Genomic DNA, 16,483 nt, shown 5'->3' with positions numbered 1-16,483 from the left:
CCTCTTACTAGGTAGTAATCTTGCATTGCTGGATGAAATTCATATATGCACATTAAGAATAATATATTAATAAAAAAAGTAATTTGCTTTAATAAAAATAAAATAAATATGTTTAAATGTCACATTCTGTTATCTTTAGTAGTCTTGATATAAGTTTAACGCTTGTGGGCAAGAATTATTGTCCCCTTATCAATTATTGATGTGCACACAACTTCATTTTTGTCGACTTCACTTCTCCATCAAAGCACAAGGACATGTTTTTACTGGGCAAAGTAGTCATGGGAAGGGATGTAATCAAAGTGAGTAAGTAATATTTGGTTTGAGTTTGATTCAAGTTTATTAGTTTCATAAATTTTTAACCCGAAATAGAAATAATTGGCTCGAATTTAATTTAAAAAATTATATTTAATTTTTGTAACTTATATTTGTCAATTAACCTATTTTGCAAATTATAGAAAATAAAATTTGAGGGGTTTTAATATAAGATTTAAAACTTTAATGGGTTTCTTTTATACTTTACTCTAGTTAAATCATGAGTTAGCAAACTTATCGAATCGATCAAAAGCAAGTTTGAGTTAGAGTTAACAAGCTAATCGAATTAATCAAAAGCAAACTTAATTTGAATCTGTCTGATTATGTACAAACAACCACCTTATAATTGAAATACTGAACACTAGCATGAATCTACACTTTGTTCACCAGTAGTCTCATGCCATGTTCAGGCATTAACAGCATTTTATACACTGGAGAGTGGCGATATTCCGGCGAGAGGGAGACGGAGAAGTTGGATACAAGAATGGAGAGCACGATTTTCAGTTCTATCAATGCAAAGGTTCGTCCCACGCACAGTCGACTTCCAAAACCGAATGGCACATAAGCTTGTGGATATTTGCAGGCTTCAGATATGCCTCCTGCAAATCTCTCAGGCTTGAACTCATTGGCGTCAGCACCCCAGTTCTCAGGATCCCGGTGCAGCGCCGGGATTAAGTTCCACATGTGTACTCCTTTTGGCACCGTCAGTTTTCCCAACTGTATGTCCGCAAATGCTTCTCTTGCCACGACAACTGATGGGGCGTAGAGACGCAGGCTCTCTTGAATCACCATTGTCAGCTGCATGCAAATACGAAACATTCGGATTGCACTTAAGTAAATTTAGATCGAAGGACTGATTTTTTTTTCTATACAAAGGATAGAAGTTTCAAAATTTCTCATTAAAGTGAGTGAACTTTGAGTATTAATCACTTTGCTTTCAATATAACACAAAACAAATAATCCTTATGAGGGTTGGATTCCTATTCACTTGGCTTTAGCTTGTTTATTTGCTCGGATTTTGATAAGTTTGAATCTAAAGGTTTTATATTATTAAGTTTGAGTTCGATGTTAAGGGTGTTCGGTTCGTTAAGCTCATAAGCCTATAAAAGTTTTATTTGAATTAACCAAAATAATGTTATTTTGATTAATGCATATCAAAACAATATCGTTTTAATCACTTTTGATTCAGTATTGAGTAAAACTTAGTTCAAATTAACTCAATACTATAACCAAACTTGAGTTAAATTCAAGTTTAACTCTTTTTAAACTGAGCCAAAACTGAATTGACTTAAAGGGATCTTGTCGAGCTTGATCTTAGGTTCGAGATCTATTTTTTTTAACTGAATTGAACTCAAATGGACTGAAACTCAATTCTTGGATAAATGAAATACCGTTTTCAATTGGTGAAGTTTGTCTAAGTCAGTCTGATGCTGATTCTTATCGCCCCAGATGTGAACTATCTCAGCTCGAACACGTTCTTGCCATTCAGGGTGGAGTGCAAGAAGCATCAAGGTCCAGGAGGCGGACAGAGCCGTCGTTTCATAGCCGGCAAAGTAGATGTTTTTGCAATTGTCCACTATAAAACGATGCGTATCATGCTTGCTTTTGTGCAATTCAGCATCAGTTGCAGCACTTTCAAGTATCATTTCTAAAAGATCTTCTCCATATTTACCAGTATCCTTTTGGCTCTCTTCTTGGCGATCTTTGACCACCTTCAGTATCAACTCCTCCACCTCTTTCTTTAACCTCCATATCTCTCTGTTACTCTTTGTTGGAAGGAATCTGAACCACCTGAAAAAAACTTGATATATAAATAAATAAATATGGGAATCTGTAGAGTACATATATTTAAAGCTGTGCTGTGGATGCATGTGTGTACTTTAAGCTTGGAAGTCCGAAGAGTAAACTTGGCTTGGACATGGCTTCTTGCATGGCCCGTAACTTGGCGAAAATATTTTTGCCTTGGGAGTAAGAGCTTCCAAAGCAAGCTCTTGAGATGATATCTGCAGAAAGGCTTCTTATATCTTGGTCAACCATCAAGTCTGCAACTCCTCCTTGGCTTTCACTCAGTCGAGTCTCCCATGTTTTCACCATTGCCATGGTGCATTCCTCCATGAGACCAATCATGCCCTAAAACGAAAGTTTTTGATGAATGAAAGTTCATCCAAATTATGATCAGTTAAATTCTGGGACTGATATTTTGGTAACATCAATTGATTATAAGGTTGGTGGATTCGATCTTATCCAAATTAAGTTTGAGGTTGATTTAAGTTTGAATTAAAATCATAATATTTAGTTTGAGCTTGTTCAAACTTAAGAAAGGATTTGACCCAAGCCTGGTTGAGCTCCATTGCCATTGACTTGATTGATCTTGAACTTGCCAAGCTCACAAACTTGGAAGAGCTCAATTGGAATATGTCAGAACGGCAAAATTTTAATTAGGGAAAAGGACTATTTTCTACCCAAATTTTAGGCCATTTTTAAACCTACACCCACGGGAGATGAAAAACTCTAACTCACACTCATGGCCAAACTGTCATCTAAAATTTCAGTTAGAGACAGGGGTAAAATCGTTATTTTATCTATAAACTTTAAAACTTTAAAATTTTATTATTTCCCCCCTCCAGGTTTTAAAAACTAACACCTCAACCCATCCTCAAAGTTTGAAAAGTTTAGATTTCACCCTTAGAGTTTGCTTCCTTCTTCGGCCACCACCGATAGTTAACACATTCCACCGATCTCCCATCTTCGACTACAAAAGGACAATCTTTTGTCGTTCAGATTTGAAAGAATAGACGAAGAACGACACTTCGTCGTCCTTCATCGTCACTTCTAGACAACACGATGAGCAACGAAGGATGACGAATCTTTCTCTCTTTGTCGCACCGTGCGACGAGGAGATGGAGATCTTCTTATCGTACCACCACCATCACACCAGGAGAAGGAGGAGGCCGGAGACGATGTTGGAAGATTAAGTTGAAGAATAGAGGTGAAACTGTTATTTTTGAAGGTTATGGGGGGCAGCTAAGTTTTAAAAAATATGGAAACCCTAGGTTTGAGGGTGAAAATGTTACTTTTTAAGGTTCGAAAACTTTAGGAAAATGTGATATGTTAATTTCTAAAACCTGGGGGGGCGGGGAGTAACTTTTTAATATAAATAGTAAAATGATTATTTTACCCCTCTCTTTAACAGAAAAAATTAACGAAAGTTTGGCTATAGATGGGAATTGAGATTTTTCATCTCCTGTAAATGTATGTTTGAGAATGACCTAAAATTTGGGTAGAAAATAGTCATTTTCCTTTTTAATTAATACTTATCAAAACAGTGTTGTTTTGACTGACTTTTGGTTGGTTACAATATCAAACCGAGCTCAGTTTGAGCTTGAATAGGTACTATAGTTGAAATTCAGGTCAGTTGTCTTCAAGTTAAATTGAGTTCAAATTGGTTTAAAGGGATAATGATATTATCAGTAGAATAAACAGTATTATCAAATGAACAAATAAATCAATCTCAAATTGAGCTATCAAATTGAAACTCTATAGCTCGAAATTGACTTTTTAAGTCGAGCTATAGATTCGATCCAAACCAATTTTGATGGGATCCACCCCTAATTGATTACCTTAACTTTGTGGGGGAAGAACTCAGGAGCAATTAGTCTTCTCTGAAGGGCCCATTGATGTCCATTAGCCTTAATGATGCCATTGCCCAACATGGGCTCCAGTGCTTTGGAAAGATACGAAGGTTTACCTAAATCCAAGGACTTGTGCAGCTTCAGTTCCTTTATTAACTCCGGTTGACTCAAATACAGGTGCTGCTGGCTCCCCGTTGAAAACATGTATATTGGCCCTGTGGATCCAAATTAAGGATTGAAATTGATATGAAAGCCCTAATTCTATGTATATATTGTTGAGTAGCCTGAATCTGGTCATTGCTTATTAGATATGCATCAAGTAGCCAGAGCCCACATGATGAAGAAGCATTAAATATGAATAGCACAGCCAACATCGACATCAGAAGCATCTCTGTACTTGCCGCATGCATAGTTAAACGGTGGGGTATATATATATATACATATATACACACATAAAACTGATAATAAATAAATAAATAAATATATATATACATATTTGAAGTCACAAAGTCAATGATGTAGACTTGGACAACCTTTCATCTTTATCTCGTGTTTACATAAAAACAATAACTTTTTATCAAATCAAAATTATATTATTACGGACTATTAAAGGGTGGAAAATATCTATCTCAAGATCGAGCACTACACCCTAAAAGAATAATATAACTATATTTATTAAAAATATCTAGAAAGTTATCATTTTTCAAACACTTTTTTGATAAATTTTATTATGATTTTTGAAAATAAATAACATAATTAAAAACGTAAAACTTGAAATAATGGATTAAACTATCGTAATTTTTCTTATGCAAAATTCATTTGGGGACGAAAAGTAGTATTAACATTATTCATACTCATTGAAAAATGATAATTATATATAAAATGAGCACGATGATTATAATTAATAATTAAAACTAACCCAATTAATTTGCATTGAATATTTTTGGGTTCCACTAGGTGTGAAAAGACAGAAATAAGCAAAGGCCATAAATTCAAGGCCAAAGGACTATGTCCCACACAAAGTATACTATTATCTCAAAGTTTCTCTCGTTAACTTTGAAAATCTCATTTATCTATCTATAAACAGTTAAAATTAACGAAATCCTAACCCCTTAAAATTTTATCTCTTCCTCTTCCAACCCTTAAAAACTAACAAATTTTTTCTAGACCAAGTTTTAAAAAATAACATTTTCCTTCCTAAGGTTTAGTTTTCAATCTTCGGTGTCAAATCCGATGCCATTGTTGACGACGAAGCTTTCCAGAGGCATCATCATACTCCGACCGTCTCTCTTTTCTCCTCTGGAATGTCGGTCGATCAAGATTTGGCCTGATAAGTCGAAAAGTTTCGTCTCTCGACGAAGTTCTTTGACTTTCTAGGTCAGATCTCGACCGACTAGTGTTCCAGAGGAGAAAAGAGAGACGGCCGAAGCATGGTAATGCCTCTGAAAAGCTTCGTCATCAACGATGACATCGGGGATTGAAAGTTAAACCCTAAGAGGGAATGCTATTTTTTAAAATTTGGTTTAAGAGGAAATGATTAGTTTTTAAGGGTTAGGAGGGAAAAACTAGATTAAATTTAATTTATTTTTAACATTATAAATAAAATAACGATTTTGTCTTTTAAACCGTTAATTTTAACAACTCATAGGTGGGTAAATAAGATTTTCATAGTTAACAGGTAAAAAGTTGAGATTGCAGCATACTTTGGGTGGGATATAGTCCTTTGGCCTAAATTCAAAGCAACAAGTTCATGAACGTTCTTGCAGATGATAATTAGATGAAATATGTTTGAATGATTTTAAAATTAGAGAAGAAAATAAATAATTGTGCTTTTTAATTATAAATTTGTACGTATATTTATACAAAACGAGAGATGGGATTTGAAATGTTACCGTAGTCGAATGTCCATCTCTGAAGATAAGGAAAGGTGGAGCGAAGCCAGTGATGGTGGGAGACTGATTTAACAGTAGAACTTTTCCCATCTTCATCTTCATCTTCTGGCTTTTTCACCATTAAAGCTGACTCAGACTCCATGTTTTGTATCTCCTTAACGTTCCCATACAAGAAGGCCGGCGTTGGACCTCCAATCCCTTGCTTTGACAGAGTTGACCGAATCCTTTTCGGCTTCTTCCACACCGTTTCATATACCTGTATCAACCTGTATAACAACAGCACCACCCCAGTCACCGCCACAGTACACCAAAACACCATCGTCATCACCACCGTCGATCTTCTCTCTTCAGAACGTCCAAGCTTCTTCCACAGGTGTGTCGATGAGTTTAACAGCAACAGCTTCTGTGTTTGAGGGCAAATTATGTATTAATAAAGTCGAGATCTGAGAGAGATTCTGATTGTAATTGTTTACTGACTCCAATTTAATGAATATTGTTTGGATTCGGTGTGATATATTAATAATTTGCTCATTAAATTTAAGTTGACGTAGAAGATTTTTTTTATATTAATATTTTAATAAAATTACGTGCAGTAGTCAATCCTAAAATTGATTATATATAATGATTTATTTGATAATATGATTGCGTACTTTTTAATTAAAATAATATTATAATTAAATATATATATATTATAAAATATTATTAATCATGTGATCATAAATATATTTATATATTCATGTATGAGGTTTGCATAGTCAACAAGGGAGTTCTTTTCTTATTATTAAGGTATATTCTAACTAATTTGTTTTAATAAAATACTTATTAAGTGCAAAAGGTTTCGGGATTTGGTGCGTGTTTCGAGCTAAGTTTAAACAAAAATCAATTTAAATTTGATTTAAACCTAGAATAAATAATTTTTGTTTATACCCGATTTGTATAAATTAGCCGTTTCATAATATTATTTAGTTTGATCATTTTTCTCGTTAGAGATGAATTCTAATATGATTTTCATTAAATCAAATTAATCATATGTAATTAAAAGTTATTAGCGATGGATGTGGTTCTCCCGTATGTTTAAAGAGAGTCAGAAATTAAGGAATTGTGATGCATCTATTGTTGAAACTTGAAAATTGAGGTTTTTTTATAAAAAAAAGTGTGAATTTAAGTCTTTTTTTACTATAAATCAAGATTAAACTTTTAATTTAATTAATTTAATAAATATTAGATCGATTATTGAATTCAAGGTTTACCCTATTTAATATAATTAATTTATCTCAAAGAGACGTTTGATTTAGTTTGGGTTTCTCCTTAACAAAAGTAAAAAAAGAAAACCTTGAAAATGGATATAATTTTTCAAGATAATCACCAAGAAACTGGATTGTCAACACAAAATAATGTACTCCTTATGATTCAATTAAAACAAAACTCAGATGTTAATTTGTCCAAATGATCTCTTACAGTGAGCAATGGCGGCTTGAATGGAGTTATTCTCAATAGTAAAGCCTTCTTGTACGGAGGATCTTGTTGCATTTGGCCGTGAGTTCTTCGTTCTTCGAACTCTGCAGCCAAGGCTCGGGCTCATTGCCGCCTCTAAAATTCCTCTAATCGCACTCACATTTACATCCAGTTCTTTCGTTCTGTCGCCGTCGTTCTTTGCTGGCTTCTCTTTTCGGACTAACCATTTCCCAAATGACTCCTTCAAGTTCGAACTTGTAATCGCTCGAAGATTATTATTACTATGATCGTTTTTCTCTGTGGATGATCTCTTAATCTTCTTCGTCTGTTTGCTGCTAGCTTGATGATGAGGAGAGGAGTACAAGAACTGGTATGGCTTCATGAATGATGTCAAGATTGTTCTGATATTAATGGATCGACACTTGGTCAGAAAGTTCATCACGATCCCATCATTCATCGTTGTTGTCTCGGTAATCTTCATGTCTTTCCTGCTGTAAATATCATCAACATCAAACCCCCTAATGAAATACTGTCTATTTTTACGTAAGGTAAAAATTAATTCTAACATGTGATAAAATAATCTTGAAACGAGAAAAAGAATAAATATTTTTATTATTGAATAAGATATCATATTACTATCATCTCAATTGTATAAGCAAAATATATATAATTTATTTATATATATAATATTACTTATTTTCAATCACTATCTGTAAAGTGTTGGTGGATGGATGGTCAAAGAAGACCAACTAATCCCATTTCAATATCAGTCGTAAAATCCTATTTTAACTCTCTAAATCTCAATATGTTAAGGTAAATTTGAGTTTATTTTATATCAAGAGAAGAAAAATTACGTAAAATTTGTATTAGATGTATTGTAAGTTTGAAATAAAAAATAATAATGGATGAATAGTGATCATACCCCATCTATTCACAAAAATTTACTATTTGTGGGGATAGATCCAAAAATCTAAAATTTGTACCCTTTTTTGGATAAAATTTTCACATATCCTACAAGTGATTTGTCCATTATGTTGGGTCTATAAATCACCAACTATTAGAAGATGCACTATTTTTTTTACTTTTTCAGAACAACCTACAATATTGTGGGTTGTACTGCAGCCTCACGGGAAAACCTGTTGGCCGGTGCATTGTGACCCACAAATTTAATAATAATAGGACAAAATCAAAATTAATAAAATTAAATTTTTAATTTTTAATTTTTTGATGAAGCAGCCCATAGAATATTCAAGTTGGCCTGTCAAAGAGTTCACTGAGGCACAGCCCACCACACTGTAGGTCGTGTCTCGGATCTTTTTATTTAGTGGGCTGGCACAGTTTGCGGGCTTGTGGCACTATTACCTGCTCCGTATGAACTCGCGGTTATTACTGCAGCTTTCACGTTCAGGAGTAGCGTTTTTCTTGCTGACTGTCTCCGATGAAGCGGCCGGATTAGCCAGCAATGAATTCCGTAGGCGGTTGAATGACCGGAACTGCACCACCCTCCTTCTAACAGTCTTTTGAGCTTTTGCAGCAGTTTCTCTCGTCCTGCATCGCGTGTCATTGGAAGAAGAGCTCAAAGCGGAGGCGGATGTCGACGACGACGTTGATAAAGGTGTCGTAACAGCGTCGGAAAACTCAGTTCCTATACTTTCCACAGTATTGGCACGATTCAATTCCAAACCGCAGTTGTGGAGTTGCAGAAAAGGAACCGAAGATGAAAACGATATACGAAACTCCAGTGACGTCCCATCATCAAGATGATGTCCATTCACATGTCGCTCAAGAGCTATCTCGATGTACTGGTCATCATTAACCTCCTCCTCCTCAACATCATCCGAGACGACGGTGACAGCTCGGCTAAAATCTTGACCGCTGAAAGAGAAACTGGCTTCCAGTTCCAGATCACGATTCATAATACTTTGCTCCACAGTTTTCACTTTCCAATATTGATGGAGCTATGGCTCACTACTACAATGCAGAAACCGTGGTGATGAGAGGATAAACTTCAAAGTTCAAACTAGATCTGCTAAGAGGACTCGTGGTGTCATTTATACATGAAGAATCAAGCTTTAATTCATTTGAAAATGGATGAAAATATGTCTGGTGATTCAAATAGTTTAATGTTGGAGATGATGACGGCTCACCCATGAAATGACATATGGAGCATGTGGAGTGGAGGTTCTTGTGGACAAGGGAAAGATTCAAGAAAACATACATATATTTTAATTGTTATTAAGCAATCTACCATGGAAGATGAATTAGTCCAATTATATCTGGTCAGTCCAGTCAAATTCTTCATGTATAACATTGTTTATCTTTCATGTTATAGACTCTCAAGTTTTCCTAAATGTTCATGAATTTGTTCTAAAGAAATTGAAAGTTAAAATCATGCATACAAAACAAGACATATTTAAGCAGTTCAGTTAATAAAACCTACATCTACGGTGCAGGAGGTCTCCACCTCCTTGATCTCTGCAAACTTTCCAATGATTCTAGGTCAACCGTACAACAATGCCTTTTAGACAGAATACTCTGCATTAGAATAGTAGTAAATGGTCGTAAAGGGATTATAATGGCAACAAGATTAATGGATTAGGGTTGTTATATTATGACTTTGAAAACTCTCCATTTGAAGCCATAAAAGAAAGAAGACCGTGCAAGGTCAAAGTTGAAGGCGCCGTCCTCTCCCCGACTTTCAATCTAGAAGCTCAGCCTTAATTTTCATGGTTGCAGCTTTGCTCAGCTACGTCAACTAAACACGTTTCCAATTGGTGACGATTTATATGGTTTGTGATTGGTTAAGATCAAATTTTGACTCCACCCCTTTGGAAAGTGAGAGAACTGTTAAAATATTACACAAAAGCTTCCTCTTTTTCTTTTCTGGGTTTTACGTAGATAATTTTTGACACTTTGCAAGCAATTGCATTGAAATGACACATACTGAAGAAGATGACCATAAACAACAAAAACAAAAACACCATCTTTACATCCTTTTTATAAATTACATAAACAACTGTAAATCAAGCTATGACCTCCATCAATGACACTGACATAACAATCAAGATCAGAGCACCATTAACAACAAGAACATACGAAGCAAAAGATCAGAATGAGTCTGAGAGAACATTCAACAATCAAGAGCCCCGAACAAGAACACCCTGCATCATGTTCTTGAACTCAAAGAAATCAACTCGACCATCCTGATTCCGGTCGACCGATAGGATCATTTGTTGAACTCTGGAAATCTCATTCCCTTCCGGCAATCCCAGTTTCCCCAAAACCACTTGCAATTCATGTGCAGAAATGAAACCATCTCCATCTTCATCGAACACCTTAAACGCCTCTGATAGATCAGACTCCTCCTGCGTCATCGTGCCCTCTCGGCCGTCCTCCTCTGTGCTGATATCTTCTTCTTCTTCGCACCCGAACAACGCGTCATCCAACGACTGGTGCAGCCGGACAAAGCCTTCGAACTTAAGCCCCAGGTTGCCCGGTTCAACGTATGAAGTAACGATGGATTCTAACTCGGACATGTCAGCGTCTAGACCCAGACGGCTAAGGGCTTTATGCAGCTCTTCAACGGTGATCATTCCGTCGCCGTTTTTGTCAAACATGTCAAAAATACGACGGAGACGGAGAGTGTTGAGACTTGGGGATGTGCGCAGACGAAACGATGAAGATGAAGCGTTCCTGCTTAATGTTCGGTTCCATTCTTTTCTTCCTGTGGTGGCTGAAGCTGCTTCCTCCATTGCTAAGAGAAAATAATATAGCAGTGTCCGCTTGGAAAGAAACTCAATTATAAGACGGAAGCCATTGATGAGAACGACAAACTGGGTATCTATAAAATGAGGGACAATACGCGTTTGACGGGTTGAAGAGGGCGTACGCAATAACGAAGGAGAGCCAGTCAGCCATGGGAGCTTTTTCTCATTTTTGGCTCTTTTATTTTTCCAGATATAGACATCGTAAGACTTAGAACTTTCGTAATTGCAGCGTCGGTTTTGACTGGACCACGGATTGGAAATCTTGGTTCACTGGTTCGGATTAAGAAGTTATTTATGATATAATTAGAAATTAAAATATATAGATGATGATTATTTTATTATTATAATAAAATTATAAATATACAATTAATTGTAATTTGAATATATAAATAATATATTATTATATAATTAAATAATTTAAAATTAATAATAAAATAATATTTAATTATATAATAATACATTATATATATTTAAATTATATATAAAAAATATAATATATGACCTATTTTTTATTTTATTTAAATAAATCTAATTTAAATTTTTATTTCCTAATTCAATCACAAAATAAATAAATATTACAACAATATCCTATCAAACAAAATTAAAATGTCATCTAACGTTTAATATTCAATTAAATTAATGATTTGTCTAATTTGATCGCAAGTCGATTTCTCGATCCAACGGTCAAATCAATGCAATCCATGGGCTAAAGCGAGTTTAAAGATTGACTCGGACCGGTTCAGCCAATTGGCTTGTCTTTACTTACCAAAGGGGCATTTTCCATATTTGGAATTACGGGCCATTGAATTACAAGATAGGAAGCATTGGATTCCACATATTATGAAGGGACAGTTGAGTTGAAGTAGAATCCAACGGTCCAAATCCAATGTTGTTTGATTGAAATAAGCTGATTCAGTTTGATTGGTCTGGTGAGTACATACATTCGCGTAACTCGACTTCTCAACTCTCTTCTTCTTCTTCTTCTTCTTCAGTTGCAGTAGTTCTGAGTTAGTTGGAAACTCGTCACTTTCTCAGTTTAACAGCGGCTCTACTTCTCTCAATCCCATCTCAGGTATTTATTCTTCAATTTCTCATCGTCTTTTCTTTTCTTTTTCTTTTCAATGATTAAATTGTTCATTAATGCTGTCCTGGATCTGTAATTTCTGCTCTCTGTTACCGAAACTTTGTCGTTTTTAGGTTTTTGATATCTGGAGTTTATTGAAATGTCTTGTTTGTATTGTTCAAGAGTGAAAGCTTTCATTTTTTACGTTTCTAGCTTTTAGGGTTTGCTTCAGACTTTTCTTTGTGTTGTTTTCCCTAAGTTCAGTTTTTTAACATTGTCGTGGGGAGATTTTTGGCACCAGAGGAAACAAAAATGGTACTTTTCATTCTCTTTATTAGGGTTTTATTCCTCAAAACCATGCTCAAAATTAAGGATTGCAAAGTTCAGTTAATAGCTACCCATAATTTTCCATTTTCAACAGCTATCTTGATTATGGACTCTGCAACATATGTGGACCTGTCAAACAAATGTCAAGGTTGGGAAAAATTGGAAGTTGTTTGTAGCAAGGAAGATTTTGATGATAGCAGCCCTCAGACGCCCAATGAGGTTGTGTTTGACCCCGTTGCTCCGCCTGGTCTTGATAACATGGCAATGGCTTCCTTATGTAAGAAATATTTTGACCAAATAAGGACTAGTGCTGCCCGCCGCCTGAAATTTGAATCTTCTTTCAATTCAATGGAGAATAAGACTTGTATTGATGGTGCAAAATCAATTTCAGATGAGGAGTTGTTTGAATTTGTTTACAATGACCTCTTGGAAGCTATTGTTTCAAAGCAGACTGAGGACCTCCTAGCTGAAATTTCAAACACAGAATGGGATTCTGACTGTTGCAAGACACCTCCAGCTCCTCACCTAAATGGAATTGCAGAAACTAGCCCTGGCGCTCCAGTGAAGAAGCCCTCAGCAAAATCAAGGAAGATTGATTTAGGATTAGGCAGAAAACTCGAATTCTGATATAGTGGATTTGTAAGTTTTTGACATAGCTGACAATAGTGCAATCTTGAGGTTTCGATGCTGAGAATGACATAGCAGCAAGCAGTGACTAATATTTGCCTTACTTCATCGTGTTGTACTTTTGGAATCCTCTAAATTATACCTTGTGGCACTGGGAGAATATGTTTCAAGAGAAAACTGTTCTGTCTACCCCAGCTTACAGCATAGTGCTAGAATTGTATAGTTGATGTTAATCTTATTGATAAGTTCTCTAGGTATTTTTTTTTTTTATCTGAACATTTTCAATGTCCTTTATCTGATTTCTTTGTAACAAAAGAATTATTTGTGCATGGTGGCTTCTCTTTGACACTCTGCTTATTTGTATCAATTCATATGATTGTTTTGCTTCTCTTTTAGTTGGTGACATTTCTTTTCTATGTAATATATGAATTATCCATTTTGCTGCTTGAGAATTGAATTCCTTCTTAGTTAAATTTTTGTAAAAGTAACTGGTTTTGGATATTTTCCGCTCTTATACTAGTATGTCATGTGCGTTTTCCTCAACTATTATCTTAGCACAACTTTTTCTTCTAGAAGGGGTGGACATGATTTGAGCCGGATTGGGTTCGGATCGCTGTTCAGCTTGAGGTTGATACATTGCTGATGTTGCCACACCAGCGTTCACTTCGCTAGTTATTCTTTTTTCCTTCTTTGGCCAATGTTTTGGATTCAAATGATTCTTCTTATTTTGTTGATTCTTCTTTTATATCTCCAACAATATTGTTCACTAGGCGAGCGAGACGATCCTGATCTCGAGCTGGTCACTCTGAATTCTAAACGAGCTCAAGCAAGCCCTTGTTTGAAATTGGCTTGCTTGAATCCACCCTGGGCAATAAGTTGTTTGGGATATTTTCTTCTTTACGCTGTGAAAGATGTAGTGCAAGACCGCAATTGCCGCTGCTGGCAGTTGATTATCATTTGGGGTCTTAATGTGCCAAAATGTTCTCTAGATGTGCCCAAATTGGTTTTGGTTCATTCTTCAGGCTGTTTTAAGCCTTCCAAGATAACACTTGTATCATGGGAAAACAAGATGGAGATTTTGGATTCAAATTGATTCTGCATTTCTCAATGGATGTGGATGACCATTATGTGGACTCAGTTCCTAAATTCAACCATTATCCTGCTGTCATTGGTTTTTACAGTCAAGCATCTCCTGCTGTCGATGATTATTTCTATAAACAAATTCCTGCCCAGTTATTCTATGCATATGTTCACCTTAGATTCAATTTTTGGTTCAAATAAGTTAAGTTCAAGCTAAGGATTGGACTTTTTGTTTTAAAAGGAGTCGATTTGAATATCAAGTTTGATTAGCTCAGATTGAATATAGTGTTAACTTGTTTTCGAATTAAGTTTAAACTGTTGATTTCGAATTGACTCTTTTCAGGCTTAGCTCGGATCTAATCCAATCCTATGCATGTAATCTATTTATTCTATGATCAAAATGTGAATTTTGTTCTGTTTATCGCTACAATAGATGCATATGACTCAAAAAAAAGTTATAAAGTCACAGAAAGATGAAGATTTCTACATTAAAAAAAAAAGTTTAAAAATGATGATATAAAACCTGACATAGTTTTCTTGCTGTATACAATATCTGCCCTCCACGCAGGCATCTAAATTATTGATGACAACTCTATACATCAACCTAAGGAAAAAAACATATGTAAGCTCTGAAAAATCGCATCTGCGAATATGAAACAAAGAATTTGCTTCTAATTCTGATTCTGACTTTTTCAACAAGCATTCATAGTGACAATAAGTAGAGGAATCTAACAGTCTTAACGGGGGAAAAGCAGAAACTGAAGGCAGAAGCAAAGGCAAGGCGCAAAGGCAAGGCGCAAAGAAAATTATATTTTAATCCAGTCCAACCAATTTCCTTGTGAAAAAATATGGATCAAAGCTTGTTCTTGCACTCTTGCTTGGTGATATTCAGAGAAGGAAAAGCAATAGTAAATTGGCAATCAGAAGAAGTGACAACATGTTTCTTGAAAATCCCCAAGAAGTTGATTCTGCCTGGAATCTTTGTGTGCGTCTCCATGACTAGATGACCACCTATTATGTCAGTGATCAGAGAAGTTAAATTAGATGCAAGCTGGTCTACCTGAAGTGTAAGTCTGCAAGGAAAACTGGTGGATCCGGTGGCCGGAATATAGCCCGGGTAGATATCAGCCTCTCCAATCTGTTTGTCGCGATATTCAAGGATACTGTTACCAGTGCCATGCTTGAAACTGGCATGGTTCGGATTCTTAACAAGGATCTGAAGGTCGAGGGTGAGGTTGAGTCGGATATTCAAGGGGATGAGAGACACACTAGGAGCGACCCCATCAACCTTTGCTGATTGAACTTGAGTCTTGGGTTGTTTTGGCTTAAACACAGTCAATGCTAGGATCAAGATAATGATGAATAGCAGCAAGATCAGAAATATTATTGCACCAATGGCTATAAGACATCGCCTTTTACTCTGATTTTTCATTGGGGAGGAGGAAAAACTTGATCCGGGTTATGTGCTGAATATAATGTTGAATTAGAAGGCTCAAAGTTTGCTGCAAAGTCTTGTAGAAATGCCAGTTGGTGGGGAGAGGGAATTAAATGTAAGCTTTTGACCTGGAAACAAACAGCCGAGTCTTTTGCGAGTGCAGAAGTAGTGGCAAGTTAAATGGCTTTAAAAATGTGTTCACTGTCCAGCTTATTTGACATACCATAAACAGACCTTTCACCCATGTATTGGTCTAAAATGAATGAAATTTTTCACCTAACTTCATTTTAATATAAAGAATTATACAAACAAGAAAAAGAAAAAGCAAATCAGAATATTAATCTTAAATTCTTGCTTGCAACCTACTCCAATAACAACAGGCCAATTAATAAACAAATTACCAGTCCTCTTTAAACTCTCAGCTGCACAACACAGTGTAAACTTTGTTTAGATGGTGATAATCACTATGAAAAAAATATAACTTTCAAACGTTTTATGCAATCAAAATCTTTCCATGCTTTGATGCCATCGAGGAGGTTAAAAATAATTTTACTGGGTTTGGCTTGTTGTGAACAGTAATTTACAGTCTTCGGGAGAAAAAATGTGTGCGAATTTATACCGCCAGCAAACAGCTTCCCTTTGAAGAAGATTGCGTCATTAATATCAGAATCAAGCATACATGGAAACCTACTGATATTTAGAAGCCATACTTGCCCTTTTGTCCATATCCAAGCCAGAAGAGAAAATCTACCTTTAGAAGATATCTACTAGAAATAATAATAATAAATATAGCTGTAAGTAGTGGTGATCCAGGCCTTGGATCGAAGTAGTCGATTTAGAGTTGGAATTTCAATTCAATGGCTGGACTTCGGATCAACTCATTTTTTCATTGG

The 16,483-nt window shown here is 35.5% G+C and overlaps 5 protein-coding genes across 5 annotated transcripts; 1 reads left to right on the top strand and 4 right to left on the bottom strand.

Moving 5' to 3' along the window:
* Positions 1–578: 578 nt before the first annotated feature.
* On the bottom strand, positions 579–6,336 carry LOC123214983 (cytochrome P450 714A1-like). The gene is made up of 5 exons (XM_044635013.1): positions 5,837–6,336; positions 3,933–4,159; positions 2,192–2,442; positions 1,704–2,103; positions 579–1,110 (listed from the first exon to the last, which is right to left on the bottom strand). Exons 1-5 carry the CDS (start codon positions 6,159–6,161, stop codon positions 685–687), a joined length of 1,629 nt encoding a protein of 542 aa, XP_044490948.1. The 5' UTR covers positions 6,162–6,336; the 3' UTR covers positions 579–684.
* An 824-nt stretch (positions 6,337–7,160) lies between these two features.
* Positions 7,161–10,127, bottom strand: LOC123209429. Its single transcript, XM_044627494.1, has 2 exons — positions 8,654–10,127; positions 7,161–7,782 (listed from the first exon to the last, which is right to left on the bottom strand). Exons 1-2 carry the CDS (start codon positions 9,205–9,207, stop codon positions 7,263–7,265), a joined length of 1,074 nt encoding a protein of 357 aa, XP_044483429.1. The 5' UTR covers positions 9,208–10,127; the 3' UTR covers positions 7,161–7,262.
* Positions 10,128–10,250: 123 nt separating this feature from the next.
* On the bottom strand, positions 10,251–11,255 carry LOC123209438 (calcium-binding protein CML42). Its single transcript, XM_044627505.1, has one exon. It carries the CDS (start codon positions 11,041–11,043, stop codon positions 10,429–10,431), a length of 615 nt encoding a protein of 204 aa, XP_044483440.1. The 5' UTR covers positions 11,044–11,255; the 3' UTR covers positions 10,251–10,428.
* A 702-nt stretch (positions 11,256–11,957) lies between these two features.
* Positions 11,958–13,470, top strand: LOC123210690 (unknown protein 1-like). The gene is made up of 2 exons (XM_044629178.1): positions 11,958–12,130; positions 12,543–13,470. The coding sequence occupies exon 2, from the start codon at positions 12,554–12,556 to the stop codon at positions 13,073–13,075; it is 522 nt and encodes a 173-aa protein (XP_044485113.1). The 5' UTR covers positions 11,958–12,130; positions 12,543–12,553; the 3' UTR covers positions 13,076–13,470.
* Positions 13,471–14,643: 1,173 nt separating this feature from the next.
* On the bottom strand, positions 14,644–15,825 carry LOC123193456. Its single transcript, XM_044606465.1, has one exon. The coding sequence runs from the start codon at positions 15,585–15,587 to the stop codon at positions 15,009–15,011; it is 579 nt and encodes a 192-aa protein (XP_044462400.1). The 5' UTR covers positions 15,588–15,825; the 3' UTR covers positions 14,644–15,008.
* Positions 15,826–16,483: the final 658 nt, after the last annotated feature.

Source organism: Mangifera indica, chromosome 1, assembly GCF_011075055.1.
Source record: "Mangifera indica cultivar Alphonso chromosome 1, CATAS_Mindica_2.1, whole genome shotgun sequence".
NCBI classification, from domain to species: Eukaryota; Viridiplantae; Streptophyta; class Magnoliopsida; order Sapindales; family Anacardiaceae; genus Mangifera; species Mangifera indica.
The sequence above is the reverse complement of the archived record's forward strand: the minus strand, read 5'-3'. Positions and strand labels throughout refer to the sequence as shown.

What these genes read in the sequence shown, in the direction of transcription:
- LOC123209429 (XM_044627494.1), bottom strand. Translation starts at nt 9,207, where the DNA reads ATGAATCGTGATCTGGAACTGGAAGCCAGTTTCTCTTTCAGCGGTCAA. An exon ending in CGCGAGTTCATACGGAGCAG is followed by an intron (nt 7,783 to 8,653) that starts GTAATAGTGCCA and finishes TGATATTTACAG; the next exon opens with CAGGAAAGACATGAAGATTA.
- LOC123209438 (XM_044627505.1), bottom strand. Translation starts at nt 11,043, where the DNA reads ATGGAGGAAGCAGCTTCAGCCACCACAGGAAGAAAAGAATGGAACCGA.
- LOC123193456 (XM_044606465.1), bottom strand. Translation starts at nt 15,587, where the DNA reads ATGAAAAATCAGAGTAAAAGGCGATGTCTTATAGCCATTGGTGCAATA.
- LOC123214983 (XM_044635013.1), bottom strand. Translation starts at nt 6,161, where the DNA reads ATGACGATGGTGTTTTGGTGTACTGTGGCGGTGACTGGGGTGGTGCTG. An exon ending in TCTTCCCCCACAAAGTTAAG is followed by an intron (nt 2,443 to 3,932) that starts GTAATCAATTAG and finishes CTTTCGTTTTAG; the next exon opens with GGCATGATTGGTCTCATGGA. An exon ending in TTCGGACTTCCAAGCTTAAA is followed by an intron (nt 2,104 to 2,191) that starts GTACACACATGC and finishes AGTTTTTTTCAG; the next exon opens with GTGGTTCAGATTCCTTCCAA.
- LOC123210690 (XM_044629178.1), top strand. Translation starts at nt 12,554, where the DNA reads ATGGACTCTGCAACATATGTGGACCTGTCAAACAAATGTCAAGGTTGG.